Source organism: Vombatus ursinus, unplaced genomic scaffold, assembly GCF_900497805.2.
Source record: "Vombatus ursinus unplaced genomic scaffold, bare-nosed wombat genome assembly UNPS02005459.1, whole genome shotgun sequence".
NCBI lineage: Eukaryota > Metazoa > Chordata > Mammalia > Diprotodontia > Vombatidae > Vombatus > Vombatus ursinus.
Window position 1 is genome coordinate 14,247,926 of NW_020945237.1, and position 17,906 is coordinate 14,265,831.

At 39.2% G+C, this 17,906-nt stretch overlaps 1 protein-coding gene across 1 annotated transcript in view; it reads right to left on the minus strand.

Moving 5' to 3' along the window:
- Nucleotides 1-17,906, minus strand: part of PIP4K2A (phosphatidylinositol-5-phosphate 4-kinase type 2 alpha) — a 204,204-nt gene that overhangs the window by 96,614 nt on the left and 89,684 nt on the right. Inside the window, exon 2 of the mRNA XM_027847829.1 lies at nt 430-527. Within this exon, the coding sequence (XP_027703630.1) occupies nt 430-527 (98 nt within the window). The remainder of the gene's footprint in view (nt 1-429; nt 528-17,906) is intronic.

Sequence of the window (17,906 nt, forward strand, 5' to 3'; positions counted from 1 at the left end):
TACAACCTCCTATTAAGTTTCACAGAAATACATACCATCCTTTTATTCATCAGCAAAATAAATCCTCTTAATTTTTGTGCAAAATGAATCCCTTTTAAGGATGCACATTGTTGAATGTAAGTTTATATTTCTTCCAAAATCCAAATAATTTGCATCCTTTAAAAAAAATTCCCATTATAATGAGAATTTCACTTTTAACATGTAAAATATTCACAGAGAACAATATGCCATATGGCAAAAGGATACTACCCAGTAGGCCCTGCTGTTACTTTTTTGAACAGAACAGATGGTTGTGTTTATCACAAGATTAACTTAATCAGCAAAACTTTACTCCTACCCATTGAAAAATAATGGAGTTTTTAAAACTTCATAAAAACTGAACTCCCAGGAACTCTACTAGCACAAGAGAAAAGTGGTCATCGAACTTACTTGTTAAAAAGGTGATTGTCCACCTTTATCTTGGAGTAAGCTTTGAAATCATCTGGCATGAGCATTACAGGGATTTGAACGTGGCTCAGTTCATTGATCTAGAAGGGAAAGAGATAAACATTCCACGGTAGTTATCATTGCTTAGAACGTTGCTTCCTATTTCATCCTCATGTATGTCCCTCACTGGCCAGGTGGCTTTAGGAATTCTCCTCTTCCCCCTGCTGCTACTCTTAGGGTTTGGTTTTCCTCCCCTATTCTCCTTTCCCGGTGCTACCACACATACCCATGCAGCTGCCTCCTGAGCCCCATACATTAACACTCCCCAAAACAGATCTTTGATTCTTGTCTTCCTCACCAGTGCCAGGGTATAGTGACAGGTCTGGACATCGCAAAAGACAATGGAAGGAAAAAAAAAGAGATGATGACAACCCTTCCCCCCTAGCAGTAGCTCCCCCTGGCATCATCCCTTTGGCAGAATGAGGAAGGGCGTTATCACTAACCAATTGATTAAAATAAGTGCCTCCTGTGAGCCAGACACTGACAATACAAAAACAAAAAAATGAAACAACCCCTCCTCCTCTCAAGGAATTAACATTCTAAAACAAACAAACAAGTCACCCTCTCAGGTATAACAATTGTTTGGCTGACACCCAGGATCCTTTTCCCCTTTGTGGAATGTGTTCACTCTCACTCATTTACTCTAGGCTGATTTCCCAAGTTTGAGGGATTGTTAAGAATACCACTACTAACTTCGGCCTGGCCCCTGGGATTTGGTTACCCTTTGAACTCTGGTTTGAGTAAGAAGAGCCTACAGTTTAATCTCTAGAATCAAGGTTTCCAAAACCAAGAGAGTTCTTTCTGTTAAATGGCCCTAATTAAGCCCAGCTTAAGTGGGCTCCATTCCTCACTAGGCAGTTGGAATTCCACTTTTCCCCTCCCTCCCTTCCACCCCCCACTACTTGACTGGTTTGATTCACAATATTTCAGCTTTCTCCACCCTGAATATCCCCACCATTCCCCTTTCTACAAGGCACAGGCCTACTCTTCACCCTCATGCCAACCTTCTCTCCTGGGACAAAATGAAAAGTAAAGACTTCTTTGGTGACAAAAGAAGATGCCTGAAGAACAACCTGGGGTTTCCTCTAAAATGTAAAATAGACCCTTGCAATTTAATTCTACAAGGATATATTATGTACAAGGTACAAGTATAGAGGTACAAGGGGCACTAAGTCAAAAGAACTACAGGGTCACTGCCCTCAACCAATCATCAAGCACTTGGGTGGTGCCTACTCTGTGCTAGACATTGTACTAAACACTGGAGATACAAACACCAAAATAGTCCCTACTCTCAGTAAGCTGACATTCTAATGGTGGAGACAACATTAACAAATAGAAGCATCTTTAAGGCATGTACAAATCAAATACAAGCTGAGGGCACCAGGAAAGATTTCCCCAAATACATGTCACTTTGGCAGAGTCTCCAAGGAAACACGGGATTCCTGGGGGCAGCAGAGCATTCCAGGGATAGTGGTTGGCCAATACAAAAGTATAGTGATGGAAGATAGAGAGAAACCACCAGGAGGTCAGTAGGACTGGACCACAGAGAACACAGAAGGGAGCAAGCGGAATGGAAATGTAGGAAGAGGGCCACTTTGTGAAAGGCTTTAAAAGCTATAGGAGGGGTTAAACATGCACACATATGAGTACAATGGAGGAGAAAGAGTACTGAAGAGTACTAACAACTTAGGGGACCAGGAAGGCTTAATAGTTAATAGGAAAAAACCTTAATGTAAAAGAGAGTTAAGCGTAGAGGGTCTCATCACCAGAAGGTCGGTCACCAGGTGACAATTTTTTTTTTTGCCCTAGCAACTCATTAGGACATTTATTAATCAGTGTAGGAAATAGTCACACCAATGAAACCACAAATTCTTAAAGGATAGAAGTAAAGAATTTAAGAAAAATTCTGAGTTTGTTAGCCCCAATAAGCTTTGTTTTAAAATCATATTATAAAGCATTTCAGCACTGAGTATTGAAGATACTGCTACTTGGAAATTAGGCACGGTCAAATCTGTTTAAAATAAGTACAATTCTAACAAAGAAGCTTTATGAATGTATGTATATGTAAACATAAAGATTGCTAAGCCTTCGGCAATGACCTAGTCAAAGCAATATTTGGGACAACCAAATTCTAGTATAACAAAAGAACCAGAATAGTGCCTCGGGTTTCATTGTAATGGGAGATGACCTGTAGAGAATCTTAAATCAGTCCCAAACAATCTTAATTACAACCGCCAACTCTCCAATTAATTCTTGCACTGCACAGACTGCTGATTTATAAAACCTTTCCATACAATTAGCTCTCTGGTTTTTCACTGCCATAAATTACTCTGAGGATCCTTTTACTGGTGCCAACAGCTCCTTCCCTAGCCAAAATAATATCACAGCACAAGTCAAAGAAAGAAGTTAATCCAGCATCAACTGGAGATTGTACAAGTTTGGCCTGAGAGTAACACCTCCAGACTCTCCTTTGCACATGAAACACAAAAAGATGCTATTTATAATAACTGGAACAATAATACAAAATTATGTAACTATTGTGATTCGTTCACTGTTCTTTTAAGTACCTTACCAGTACAGGTTAATTCTCAGAGCAAATTTGTGAGACAAATAAACACTCTTCCAGATTCATTTTACTATTGTACTGTAAAAGCTTGAAGGATTACATTAAAAAAAAAATCAATGCAAGAACCATGATTAGAACTCACTAATTGTTAACATAAATTCTGGGGCCAGATAATTAAAATATACTTTATAATTAAAGAGACTGTTACAGAGATAATTACTTAAATATTTTGGAGATCTGGAAAGGAAGACTTAACATAAGCAATGGTGTCATAACAAAGGGAGCATGTACCTGCTGGATTCAATATTTCACTACATCAATTTAGGGCGGCCACATAGTACAGAGAAGAGCTCTAGATGTGGAGCCAGATGACCTGGGTGCTGACCTTGGTTTGGCCACTTAGAACCTGTACTACCTTAGCCAAGTCATTTACCATCTTCTCTGTAAATACATGTTTACTCACCTGTAAAAGAAGAGTGTTACTAGATCAGCTGACCTGTAAGATCCCCTTCCAGCTCAAAATTTATCATCCTATGACAGGAAAGTCTTACTGCTGCCTCTCCTTAACAGTAATATCTTCCATCACAACGATGCGCTGCATGATTAATGATGTCTTCCCCAATTTCAAAGTGGAATTAAATCTTGATAATTCAGAGACTAGCTATTTTACTTTGCCATGGTCCCCGCTTCCTCTTTTTTCCCCCCAATTCCCCCTTCTCTGTTCATTAGCATCTCCACCAGAGGGTGAGCAAGGATTAAAGATTCAGACCTGGAAGGTAACCTTAGTGGTCACTTAGTCTATCCCCTTTGTTTTATAGAAGAGCTGATAACCAGACATTAAGTAACCTGGTCCAGGGTCACCCAAGTAAAAACTGGTAGAACTGGGATTTGAACCCAAGTTCTCTGACTTCAAATCCAGGACTTTTTCTGCCATGCTGTGCTTAAATAGTAAAAATTCAGTATAATTCTTTCTTTTTAGTAGCTCTGTGAAGGATCCAGGAGAGAAGATTTAAAAGGTATTAGTTTAAATACAAGCTGGCTGTATGACCTTAGGCAAGTCACTTAACCCTAGGATCCATCAACTTGGTTTTTAAATATTTTGATAACCGTATTTCAATTGATTCCTTTTGTAATTCTATATATTATATATACTTAAAAACATTATTCTGGATAGGCTTTGCTAGGCTGCTAAAGGGATCCATGACCCCCTAAAATGTTCAGAACCTCTGCTCTTACAACCCTAAGTTGCAGGAAAGGGGCCGATCTGTACTGCTGGAAGGAGTTCCTTCATCCAAGTGTTCCTCACATCAATGAAACCACAAGTCTAGTTTCCATCCCTATCCCTATCTCTACTTTAGAACAAGCCCAAGTACTCTGATTACATTAAACTCACTTCTTGATAAAGCTTCCCAGGCCATAAGTAGTCGGGAGGAAAATCGCCATCATTCAGAATATTTAATCTGCATATGGGATGTATGGGGTGTTCAGGGAGGACTAGCATCTCTGGGGTGAGGGTTGGCTGAGTCCTTTTCAGGGTTGCTCCTCCACATCTGGTGGCCACCTGTCATCCAACTCTCACCTGTGACTCCAAGAAGCTGTAGCACACCCTGAAAAAACTGTCTTGGGAGAGGGGCTAAACCAGGTGGAGGGTCACTGGCAGGCCTCAAAACCACTGGTGAGTTAGGAGGATGTCTACCCCAAGCATGTGAAGACTTCCGCCAGCAGAATGAGACAATGAAGACAATTTGTTCCAACAGCCATGAAGGTGAGTGAAGCAGGCACTGTGGAGTGCTTAAAGCTCGTTCACACATCTAAGATGCCAAGACCATCCATTACCTCCTGAGCCATCACCAATCACCTCGACTTTTCTCTTGCCCCTGGACTTTGATGACTCTGGAAGAGAGAGTGAGGCTGACGACTTCACACGACTCTGCCTCACTTAAATCCAATTCATGTTCCAATCAAGACATCACCCCGTGATGTCACTGGTCCTCTTCAGAAAAAGGATTAGCAATAACAACAATCTGCACTTGTTTTCTACAGAGCTATTTAACTTGATGGGATACTAAAGCCAACACCAAAGGAAGACCTCAAAAGGCCAAGAAATGGAATAAATAAATATATACATAGTAAATACTTTTATAGATTTATTGAGACACCACTGGCAAAAACACAACACACAGAGATAACTACAAAATAAATCAAATTTCACATTAGGAACATCCACTGAAAGATCTGAGTATCTTCACAAGAAGATGAAAGAGCTAAAAAATGACTGACTTTCAGAAGTTCGTCTTTCCGTCATCAAGGCTTTTCCTCCTATATTTTCAGCTGGATTATTGAACATTAAATCCTTTTTGGGTACATAAGCATAGATAACGTGTCAGGGTCATACTAGATTCTTTGCAAAAGAATAACAATAACAATAGTCAATTAGTCAATAAACATGGAGGATATCCCGCTCAGAGTTCAAACAGAAAAGTCTAGATACAGAGATCTTCTAGATTAGAGGCTCTTAATCTGGAGTCCATGAACTTTTTTTTTTATATCTTGATGAGCACATTTCAATACAATTGGTTTGCTTTATACTCCTATGTATTTCATTTTATACATTCAAAAACATTATTCTGAGAAGGATTTCAGGGTTTAAGCCACAAAAATTTTTTTTTCTTTTCTTTTTTTTTTATTTTTAGTTTTCAACATTTACTTCCACAAGATTTTGAGTTCTAAACTTTCACCCCATCTCACCCCTCCCCCCCACCCCAAGATGGCATGCATTCTGAATACCCCTTCCCCTAGTCTGCTTTCTCTGCTATCTCTCCCCCCCTTCCCCTTCTATTTTCCTGTAGGGCAGGATAGATTTCTGTACCCCATTTCCTGTATTTCTTATTTCCCAGTTGCATGTGGAAACATTTTTTTTAAACATGTGTTTTTTAAACTTTGGGTTCCAAATTTTCTCCCTTCCTACCTCCCCACCCGCCCTCATTGAAAAGGCAAGCAACTCAATATAGACCATACATGTGCAGTTACGCAAAACACTTTCATAGTAGACATGCTGTGAAAAACTAACTCTATTTCCCTTAATCCTATCCCACCCCCCCCATTTATTCTATTCTTTCTTTTGACCCTGTCCCTCCTCAGAAGCATTTGCTTCTGATTACCCCCTTTCCCAATCTGCCCTCCTATCATCCCCTTACTCTCTTGCCCCCTTCCCCTCCTATTTTCCTGTAGGGTAAGACAGATTTCCACACCCAATTGAGTGTGTATGTTATACCTTCCTTAAGTCAAATCCTATGAGAATAAGATTCACTCATTTCCTCTCACCTTCCCCTGGTTCCCCTCCACTGTAAGAGCCTTTTCTTTTCTGTTTTTTTTTTTGTGAGATAATTTACCCCATTCTACATTTCCCTTTCTCCTTCTCCTAGTATAATCCTGTCTCACCCCTTAATTTTACTCTCCAGGTGTGACCCCTTCATCTTCAACTCACCCTGTGCCCTCTATCTATCTATCTATCCATCTATCTATCTATATACATACATATAATATACATATATTATACAATATACATACAAACATATATCTATATACATACATATAATTTTTCCCCTCCAACTACCCTAATACTGACAAAGGTCTCATGAGTTACAAATATCATCTTTCCATGCAGGAATGTAAACAGTTCAACCTTAATAAGTCTCTTATGATTTCTCTTTCCTGTTTACCTCTTCATGTTCTATTTGAGTCTTCTTTGGAAAGTCAAATTTTCTATTCAGCTCTGGTCTTTTCATCAAGAATGCTTGAAAGTCCTCTATTTCACTGAATTACCATTTTTTCCCCTGCAGGATTATACTCAGTTTTGCTGGGTAGGTGATTCTTGGTTGTAATCCTATCTCCTTTGCCCTGTGTAATATTATATTCCATGCCCTGTGGTCCCTTAATGTAGAAGTGGCTAAATCTTGTGTTGTTCTGATTGTGTTTCCACAATACTTGAATTGTTTCTTTCTGGCTTCTTGTAATATTTTCTCCTTGACCTGGGAACTCTGGAATTTAAGCCACAAAAAAATTTAAGAACCCTTGTGTGATTTGTTTCTGTTAGCAAATGACATCGTACTGATTTTATAAAACCCTGGGACACTGATCCTAAACAAGAATCAGTCACTCAAAAAAGTTTGGCCTAACTACACACAGAGGGAAAAGCCAATGAAAAAGGATGTCAATTGTCCACACTGTGACAGGGAGTTGGATGGATGTGTGTGTGTATGTATGTATGTATGTGTGTATGTACATATGCATGTATATAACACACGCATATGTATATATGTATATATGCACAGATACACATATGATTGTGTATTGTATATTACATATCAATAATATATTGTGTATACATGTAATTACATATAAATCAGTTCTTCAGTTCCCTTGTCTTGGGCAGACACTATGGATGACAATGAACCTTGGTCCCGAATCGAGCAGGAGAACAGGCTTGTTAAGCTTCGGACACTGAACAGCATTATTATCTACCCCAAGCTTATCTTTGAAACAAAGCTCCACTTTTCTAAGGAAAATATTCTTTTACTGACACTGTATAAGTGAAAGTTACAGAATACTATAGTCTCCAAAAGTTGAAAAGGGACAGTGGAGGGACACATGGTGGATACGAGCAGTCTGTAATAACATTACCAATCACAAAGTGTAATTAGTCAACAAGCACGTATTAATTACTGACTATGAGCCAGGCAGGCACTGTGCTAAATGCTGGGGATAAAAAGAAAAGTAGTAACAGTCCCTGCCCTCGGGGAGCTCACATTTGAAGGAGGCAGACAACATGAAAATAACTACGGACATACAAGCCATAAGCAAAGTAAACAGATGATCTGAGAGGGGAAATCACTAGGTGGCAGGGGAAACAGGAAAACTCTCCTGCAGAAGTCAGAGAAACCAAGTGATGAGGTGAGGAGGAAAACATTCCAGGCACAGAGGTGGGAGATGACAGGTCATGGTGAAGGAATGGCCATTAGGCCAGTACAGCTGGAGATAATTGGAAAGGTAAGAAGGGGCAAGGTTATGAAGTAGTTTCTATTTGATCCTAAAGGTAAGAAAGAGCCACCAGAACTCACTGGGCAGGGAGGTGACCTGGTCAGACCTAAGATCCCCTTGGTACCTGAGTGGAAGAGAGAGTAGAGCAGGGAGAGAGTTGGATCAGGTAAACCAATCAGAAGGCTGTTACAGAAGTTCAGATAAAAGGTGATGAGGGCCTGGGTTGGGTTTGCAGCTGTGTGAGTGAACAGAACTGGTTACACATCAGATTTGCTTGAAGAGAGGTATGACAAGATCGGGCAAGGGTTGGATATGCGTAGCGACAGTGAGCAGGGGAGGATGACTGTGAGGTGACACAACTAGACAACTGAAAAGATGCTGGTGCCCTTGATAGTCACAGGGAAGTCTGGAAGAGGGGAGTGTGTGAGAGAAGCGGCATAAATGATAACATCCGAATGATGTGTGAGCAGAGAAGAAAGTGGGCTGGTCGTGGGCACGAGCCAGGAATGACCGGGGCACCGCTTCAATATTATACTGGTATCTGGCAAGAGAACTGGGAAAAATCCTTTGGTAAACTGGGTAGATTCATGGAAGTACATGGACAAGAGCTGAATGAGAGAAGGGGTTTTTACTTATGCCTGTGAAAAGAGTGCTCACATCAATGAAATCATAGAAACGTTGAAGAATCAAAGTGATCCCGTTAGTGTTGAAGGCATATAATCCAATTATTAAATTTCTACCAAGACAAACTTTTATTCCTAGTGGTATCTCTCCTATACGATTTGGGCACATCTCACAAAATATAATAAAAACATCAGCAATAAAATGTGGTCTAAATTCTAGTGCAATATGAAACTCATGGGCAGCTAGGTGGTGCGGTCCTGGACTCATCTTCCTGAGTTCAAATCAGGCCTCGACACTTACTAGCTGTTGTGACCCTGGGCAAGTCACTTAATCCTGTTTGCCTCAGTTTTCTCATCTGTAAAATGAGCTGGAGAAGGAAATGGCAAATCACTCCAGTATCTTTGCAAAGAAAACCCCAAAGGGGGTCACAAAGAGTAGGACATGACTAAAAATTATTCGACAACAACAACATGAAACTCATTAAATGACTTCTCATTAATGTTATTGTTGTTGTTCAGTTGTTCATTCATGTCCAATACCCATCATAACCCCATATGGGTTTTTCTTAGCAAGAATAATAGAGTGGTTTACCATTTCCTTCTTTAATGGATTAAGGCAAACAGAGGTTAAGTGACTTACCCAGGGTCACAGCTAGTGAGTGTCTGAGGCCAAATCTGAACTCAGGTCTTTCTGACTTTAAGCCTGGCATCCTATCCCTTGAGCCACCAACTGTCTCCATAAATGCTAGTGAATTTTAAAAATCATCTCACTCCCTGTACAGGTTCTATGAAGGAGCCATTTCAGAATGATTTGCTAAGTGATTAATCTTCATGATGTAGGCAACCCTGTAAGAATATTCTTAATTACTTTTATTAAACCTTCTGTCCATGTAAATCAGACTATTCTAAGACACAGGCATGTATTTCATATGGGTTGCTGAATTTATTTTTCTAAGAGATAATTACATAAACACCTTAGGCTCCATCGTAAATATGTTCCTGGAAAGTCATGTGTAAATCAAATCTTTATAAAATGAATAAAAATTTCCTACAAATTTCCTTCATGCTTGTAAAATTATTAATTTTGATTGACTCTCTGTTAGTTTTGGCTAATAGAAAAACATTTTAGCTTTAGGCTTCTGAATTTCTCTCCCCCCTTTTTTCCATCCCATTTGTTCATTTTTGTTATCGATGGAGCTCTGGGGCTGGTTAACCCTCAGGACGTGGTAAAAGCCTTTTTAGGTTAGGTATTCAGGTCTCTCATTTACTATGGTAGAATTTTAATATCAAGGTCTGATCTTCCACCTGACCCAACCTATTCATACATCCCATTCCCAAACAGGGCAGCAGATTAATTCTGGCCCATTTTACCCTTGTCATTGTTAGTATTTACCCTCTGCCTACAATGTTTTGTATTAAGTCACATATGCTTTTTTTCATATCATGTGAAAAATGTAAGTACAGTTATCAGGATGAAGCAGAAAGACTGATGGATTTGGAGCGAAAGGATCTAGGGAAGACCAGATCAGCCAATTACTTAAAGAAAATACACACACACACACACACACACACACACACACACACACACAAGCATTTACTAAATATCTACTATGTGCCAGGGACTGTGCTAAGTGCTTTACAAATATTATATCCTTTGATTCTTACAACAACCCTAGGCAGGAAATGCTAGTGTTATCCCCATCTTACAGCTAAGAAAACTGAGGCAATCAGAGGTTAAGTGACTTGCCCACAGTCACTCAGCTTGTAAGTGTCTGAGGACTGGATTTGAACTTAGGTCTTCCCGACTCCAAGTCCAGTGTTCTATCTGCTTTGCCACCTAGCTTCCACACTTAACCTTTTGGATCTTGAGCAAAAAAAATTCGTCTCTCTGTGCCTCCATTCCTCATCCACAAAATGACTATCCACTTTACTATCCACACCAAAATGTAATCCATGTGAAAAGACAAACATGTGTTTTAGTTTTTTTCCTCTTTTTTCTTTGTTTCAAGTCTTAAAAAAAATTAATTAAAAATAGCAAGGGAAAACTGATGGACAACCCATATGCTTCTTTGAAACCCATGTACCGTCAAGAGATCATTCTAGTGGAGGTTTCTTAACACATTGGGTGGACCCTTGTGGTACCTTTATGGGATGACATGGATGAGAGTTATACAGAAGAGACAGGCTAGATGGCTTTCTATCTGAATCATTGGAGGGAGTACTCATTCACTGAGGTCACAGATCCCAAAATATTGAAATGCCAAATTTAATTCTATTTTATTTAGTAGTGATAATAATAATATATGAAGTATTTGTTGTTGTTGTTGAGTTGTTTCAGTTGTGTCTGACTCTTTGTGACCCCATTTAGAGTTTTCTTGGCAAAGACACCAAGTATGGTTATATGATCTGTAAGGACCCTTTCAATTACAAATCTATGGAATTCTACGTGATATGTAAATAATATACACAGAGATCATCTGTGCTCATTGTGTACATTTTTTAAACCCTACAAAAGGAAGATTTCAATTTAACCACAAAAGAGGAGATATCATATATATATACATATACATATACACACACACATATAAAATATACACATGCACATATATATAAAATACATGAGTGTGTGTATGTGTATATAGAATACAAAATGAGTGTAACTGATGAAGGCAAACACCTTGACAACCTATAAAAAACAATACATGTATCTTAAGAGTCTGTTAAAATCCTTATTACAGTAGTAAGAAAGTAAGCAAATATATTACCTATAAAACACAAAGACTATAACTCTACATTGATTAATTCTTCATGAAGCAATGACTTAATAAACTGTCATGGTTAAAAAAAAATCTAAAAGGCATATGAACTGATATATTCATGTCAACCCCAAATAAGGAGAACAAATAAACCAGGCATCCAGCCTGACAGTCGAACAGAAGCCCTGACTTCCCCTGCACCATGAGATATTGAAAGGCTGCTTGCTATCAGAACACTCCATGAAGGCTCCTTCTCTTTTCTCAAGAACATGGTGTCAGTCGCTACCAAAAATAAATTGATCAGTGCAAAGCAGGACCTTCTGTTTGTTTCGCCAGGGTAAGTACAATCCTTACATCAGTGTTGACAGTGATGTAGCTGGTACCCAAAAGAGGATGGAAAATAAAGAAGCTTTGTTGTCAAAACTCAAACACACCAGGCTTGGCAAAAAATATTGACAATGCACTTAATTGTTTGTGAAAAATGTAGTTCCAAGCTTTTCTAAGTGTATAAGAAATGAAAGCCTATAACTAAAAAAACAGAATAAGAACTGATTGAGATACTCAGAGGGAATAAAGGTAAGAAGGTAATAAACATAAGGAGTCAGGAGGGAACTGAATTTAAATCTTGACTCATATTTGCTAGCTGTGAGTCCACAGGAAAATCACCTAACCCATTCCCTGCTAATCTCTAAAATAGGAATAATATTACTAGCTACCTCATAGGCATGTTTAGGGGAAAGAGCTTTTTAAATATTAATGTATTATGAAAATAAGGAGTAACTACAATTAGCTAGAAATAAAGGCAGCTAGATGGTTCAGTGGACAGAGCACTAGGCCTGGAGTCAATGTAAAGACCTGAGTTCAAATCCAGCCTCAGATACTTACTAACTTTGTGTGACCTTGGGCAAGTCACTTAACCTTCCTCTGTTTTGGTTTCCTCAACTATAAAATGGAGATAATAATAATAGTACCTTTCTCCCAGAGTTGTTGTAAGGATCAAATGAAATAATATTTGTAAAGTGTTTAGCACAGTACCTGGCAAATAGTAGGTACTACGTAAATGTTAGCTAGCATCATCATCATCATCATCATATAGTATTATAATACATTATATTTTATTTATTAATCATAAAGAAATTTAGTGCAACTATGTTATATTAGTATAAGAAATTATAACAAATGTATTATAATTAATAAACATACTTATTATAGGGCAGATAAGTGGCATAGTGGATAGAGCACTGGGCTTGGAGTCAGCAAGACTCCTCTTCCTGAGTTCAAATCTGGCCTCAGACACCAACTAGCTGTGCGACCCTCAGCAAGTCACTTAACCCTGTTTGCCTCTGTAAAATAAGCTGGAGAAGGAAAGGCAAGCCACTCTAATATCTTTGCCAAGAAAACCCTAAATGGGGTCACAAAGAGTCAGACACAACTGAAACCACTCAACAACAACAACAAATACTTAATATATTATTATCATTACTAAATAAAATAGAATTAACTTTGGCATTTCAATACTTTGAGATCTATGACCTCAGTGAATGAGTACTCCCTCCAAAGATTCAGATAGCAATCCATCTAGCTTATGCCTTCTGTACAATTCTCATCCATGTCATCCCATAAAGTTACCACAAGGGTTCACCCAATGTGTTAGGAAACCTCCACTAGAATGATCTCTTGACGGTACACGGGTTTCAAAGAAGCATGTGGGTTGTCCATCAGTTTTCCCTTGCTCTTTTTAATTAATTTTTTTAAGACTTGAAACAAAGAAAAAAGAGGAAAAAAACTAAAACACATGTTTGTCCTTTCACATGAATTACATTTTGGTGTGGATGGTAAAAAGAACACTGCATTCTGAATTAGGAGAAAGACACCACTTCTAAATCATGCTGTCTGCACTCTGACCTTTATTCTCATTCCCCTCCCTTTCTCATCCGTATCCCTTTAGGAGCTACGACCACTCTGGGTCTTTGAAGTGGGGCATTGGCTGGAGGTGGAAGATAGGTGGAAGCCTTGGCTGGAGCCAGGCCTCCATGTCATTTCCCCACCACCATTTTCTGTTTTCCTCCCTTTCTCAGCTCCCCTTTCTGTGTGGTCTTCCCCTATGAGAAGGTAAGCCCGTTGAGGGCAATGGATCTCTTGTTTTTTGTATTTGTATCCTTTGGTCTTAGCACAGTAGTAAGAAATAATCTGAGTACAAGTCATTATACTGCTGTTAATTTTTTATATTTAATGTTTTATAGATGGCTAAAATTACTTTTATAAATAATTACTAGGACATAAGCTCATCTGTAGATTCCCTGAAAGTATCTTTATTATTTACTGTTACTATGGAACTAGAATCAATCTGATTGATTTAGTTATATATGTTTCATAACAACTTCATATAATGTTCATTGTATTACAAAGGACAAAAGCTATGTAAGAAATCATTTTTACATAATGTGAAGTGAATTAAAAGGAACACAGGTATAACTCACTAACAAGACAACTTTAAAGGGGATAATAATATCTCAGGTGAATGGCCAAATGACATTATACAAAGCCATAACTAGGGTTGGGCACTGGGGCTTTGGTCCAGGGTGCAAAATTTAAAGGGCTCTGATAACAGGACATGCAGTCCTTTGGTGTGCTACAGCAAGCTCTTTCCCTGTGTTGCTATGGTCTTCATTCTTCCTTCAGCTGCATCCCCGGGAGACTGACACCAATGTCCAAAGGTCTTCCCACCTTGTGGCAATATACACTCTCTCATCAGAAGTAGCCTTTTGTATTGCTTCCCCACGTGCAAAAGTTCCTAGTGATAGCTCTGATATCATAGCTGGGTTTTGCAATGCTGGGATTTAGTTATGATGTATTAACGATATCATTCTAAAATGATGTAAATCAAATCAACGTCATTTGGAGACATTACTATAGCTACAATTAACAGATTGATAGACACATCTAAGTTTAATTTAAAACATTAAAATTAGGGTCCTATCTTACTGAAAAATCTTTTCTTTTCTATTTCCTTCTAATTAAAACTGATCTAAAGGGGTAATGTTACAATGGAAAGAACATGAGATTGGTATTCAGTTGATTTGGTTTCAAATCTGGGCTCTGGAACTTACTACCACTAAATCATTCTTCCACTAAATCAGTTAACCTCCCTAGGCCTCAGTTTCCTCACTAATAAAGGAAGAGGGATGGCCTTGGAGACCTCTACGGTCTCTTTTAGTTCTAAATCTATGATTCCAAGAACAAATCCCAAACTTGTCATAAATCCAAAGAATTCATAATCAGTGTCCTTGGAGAACGTTACATATAGTCTCTAGTAGAAGTATTTATTAAGCAAATAGTTCAGAATTTGAAGTCTGTAAACATATGATTAGGCCTCCATCCAATCAAACTTGTGACAATAAGCCTGGTTTTGTTGGGGGGTTTTTAAGTAAAAAGTTAAGGCCAACTTACAGTTGATATGTTTGTTCCAAATCTGTAGTTTTAATCTTCAAATTTACATTACAATCAAGTTACCTCCAACTCTGTAAAACATATGTTTGTTTTTTGTGGGTACGATTTGCTGATTGCAACTTATATTACTCCTGCAGATTTAAGACTGAGCTCACACTGGCTAGAAAACAGAGGTTGCAATTAAGCTGGGGGAAAAAATGGGAACAATAAATGACGACTGGACAAGGAATAAATAAGTGAGACCCAGCTGGTAATGGGCTCAGAAATGAAAGTGCACAGAGGGGTCCTCACCGAGCCATTTTGCACTGGGATGTTTTTAAATAAACCTCACTAATTTATATGATTTTAAGCCAAGCAATGAATACACTCATAAACTGCAAGGCATTATTAATGACACTTATTTAATTCAGATATATTCACCCTAAACACCGTATTACCAGGCTAATGCATAATTAGCCATTAATTTTCATTCTGTCAGAATGTAAGAAAGGAAAAAAAAAAAGCCTCACATGTAGAGTAGACACTGAGACATTTAATCTGATTACAATAAAGACAATTTACTACAAATTATGACATATTGAGATGGAACACAAAGTGGGCAGCATGGGAGGCTGCGGGATGTGGGGGCTGGGCGCAAAGGCAAGGCCTTCATCTGGTCCCTCTGTGCGGGCATGGCCAGAAGCTGTTTTTGTCACAGTGGGTATGGCTGCATTTGGTGTGAGACACAAGGAACTAGGGAAGAGAGATGCGTTCAGAGCCCCATTCAGCCCTTCTCATCATCACAAGAAACAGATTGAGGAGGGCTGATTCTTAGTTATCTTTTAAACAATGACCCTGCCATGGACATCTGGCCACACAGCCTGATCTTGCTTAAAACAAGCAGCTTTGACAACAAAAAATAAAAGGGGTGAGCCGCAGAATGATGGACCAAAGGGGGGCCTTGAATGGAGGTAGGCCTCGAAGGGGAGTGGGGAGAATGGGTCAAAACCTCATCGCCATAGATGGTGATATGTGGTAGCTAAATGAATGTTTTCAAGTATGATTTTAATCCAACTCTCATGGGAATCAAAATGAAAGACTTTGTACTATTTGGAAGGACTAAGGCCAAACCAATTTCCTTTAAGTTTTTACTACTGCTTCTTTGTTCAAATATGACTCATCAGTCTTCCTTCCACATCTTTTGCAGTTCTGTTTCCAGATTCAACAAAGACCTTTACTTCATGAGCTAAATCTTAAGTGTATAACATTTCCTCCCTTCCTCCAGGCCCTCACCCTCACTGTGAAACAGCTAGTTTTCTCCAGGAATGCCAGCATGGATATTATTTGGGAAAGGACAGCCCCATACAGTGGAATGGGCATCAAACAAGATCTGGAAGACCTGTATTCAAATTCCTTGCTAGCCGGGGGGTGCAGTCGATAGAGCAGTGGTGTCAGGAAGACCCGAGTTCAAGTTTGACCTCAGATTGACTTACTAGCTGAGTCACCCCAGGCAAGTCACTCAATCTCTGTTTGCCTCAGTTTCCTCATCTGTAAAATGGAGATAAGAGTAGCAGCTAACACCCGGTGTTGCTGTTAGGATCAAAGAAGATAATAATTGTAAAGCACTTTGCAAGCCTTAAAGCACCATATAAATGCTACTAGCTATGTGATCGTAAGCAGCAAACTGAGACTCCTCTCAGCCCCCACTCACTTCATCAGAAATCTGACCTCAGAGTTCACCAGTTGACTGAAATTACCTTCTCCAGTGATCTTTTAACTGCTGAATCCAAAGGCCTTTTCTATGCTCAGGCCTCATTCTACTTGAATTATCCCCACTTTTTGATATTGTCTAAAACAGAGAGCTCAATCACAAGGTCCCCAGCACTGCTGAGTGCCTGGGAGCCTGACTAAAATGTAACTGAGGAATATTTAACAAAATAAATTAAAATACAATATAATGGAGGCAATATTAATACGTGGTTTTCTAAGTCGATATGTGGCCCAAGCATCCTTATGTGTGGTTTAGTGGTCCCCTTTCTATTTGAGTTGTATACCATTGATCTACAAACAACTCCCTGTCCCAGAACACTGACTTCTGCTGAGGCTTCTGTGACCCACCCTGACCACTGTGCAGCCTGACCACTAACCACTCCTTGCTTTCGATCATCATCATCATCTACCCACCCACTAGATAAGGGTGTGCAGCAATTTCATTAGTTCCCATGGATCCAATTGGTATCTTTATTTAACAACTCCAAAATCCATCAATTGAGCCCTCCAGATGTACAATACTGGAGACCTCCTGAATGTCTCAGAGGAGGGATGGGGAACCTCAAACTTGGCATGACCAAAAATGTCATGACACATTCCCCAAAGTCAATCTCACCTCCAAACTTCATCACTCTTTTAGTGCCCCACGTTTGTCATTTCAAGAGTCAACCATAGTTCTTTCCTCTCCCTCAATATCCATATCCAATTAGTTGACAAGCCTTATCCATAATGGCTCCACAATACCCCTACACTTCTCATCTCTTACACATTCTGTCTCAGCTCTAGCCCTTATGCTCTCTAGCCCTTGATGATTACATTAACTTCATAATAGATCTCTCTGCCTCCAAACCCTCCACTTCAATATATCTTCCACACAGCTACCAAGTTGATATTCCTAAAAGACATCTGATGATCACCTCCTACTCAAAAAATCTTTACTGGCTCTCTATTGTCTAATGGATAAAATAAAAAATTTATTTGTTTACTTTAGAAAAATATTCTTGCTTCACTGGTCCCACATCTTCTCCTGTGGACAACAGAGCATTCTTCTACTGACACCACGCTGGCCCCAGAGAGTCTAAAACTCTCTGCAAGTATGAGCCCCAAGGAGTTCTGGGCCTTCCAAGGGAGTTCTGGCATGGTTTGACCAATGGAAGCAATCCCACAGTGTGCTGCTATGCTCAGCCAAGCGCAATGGGGGCCACACATGAAGACTATTCCCCATGTGACTCTACT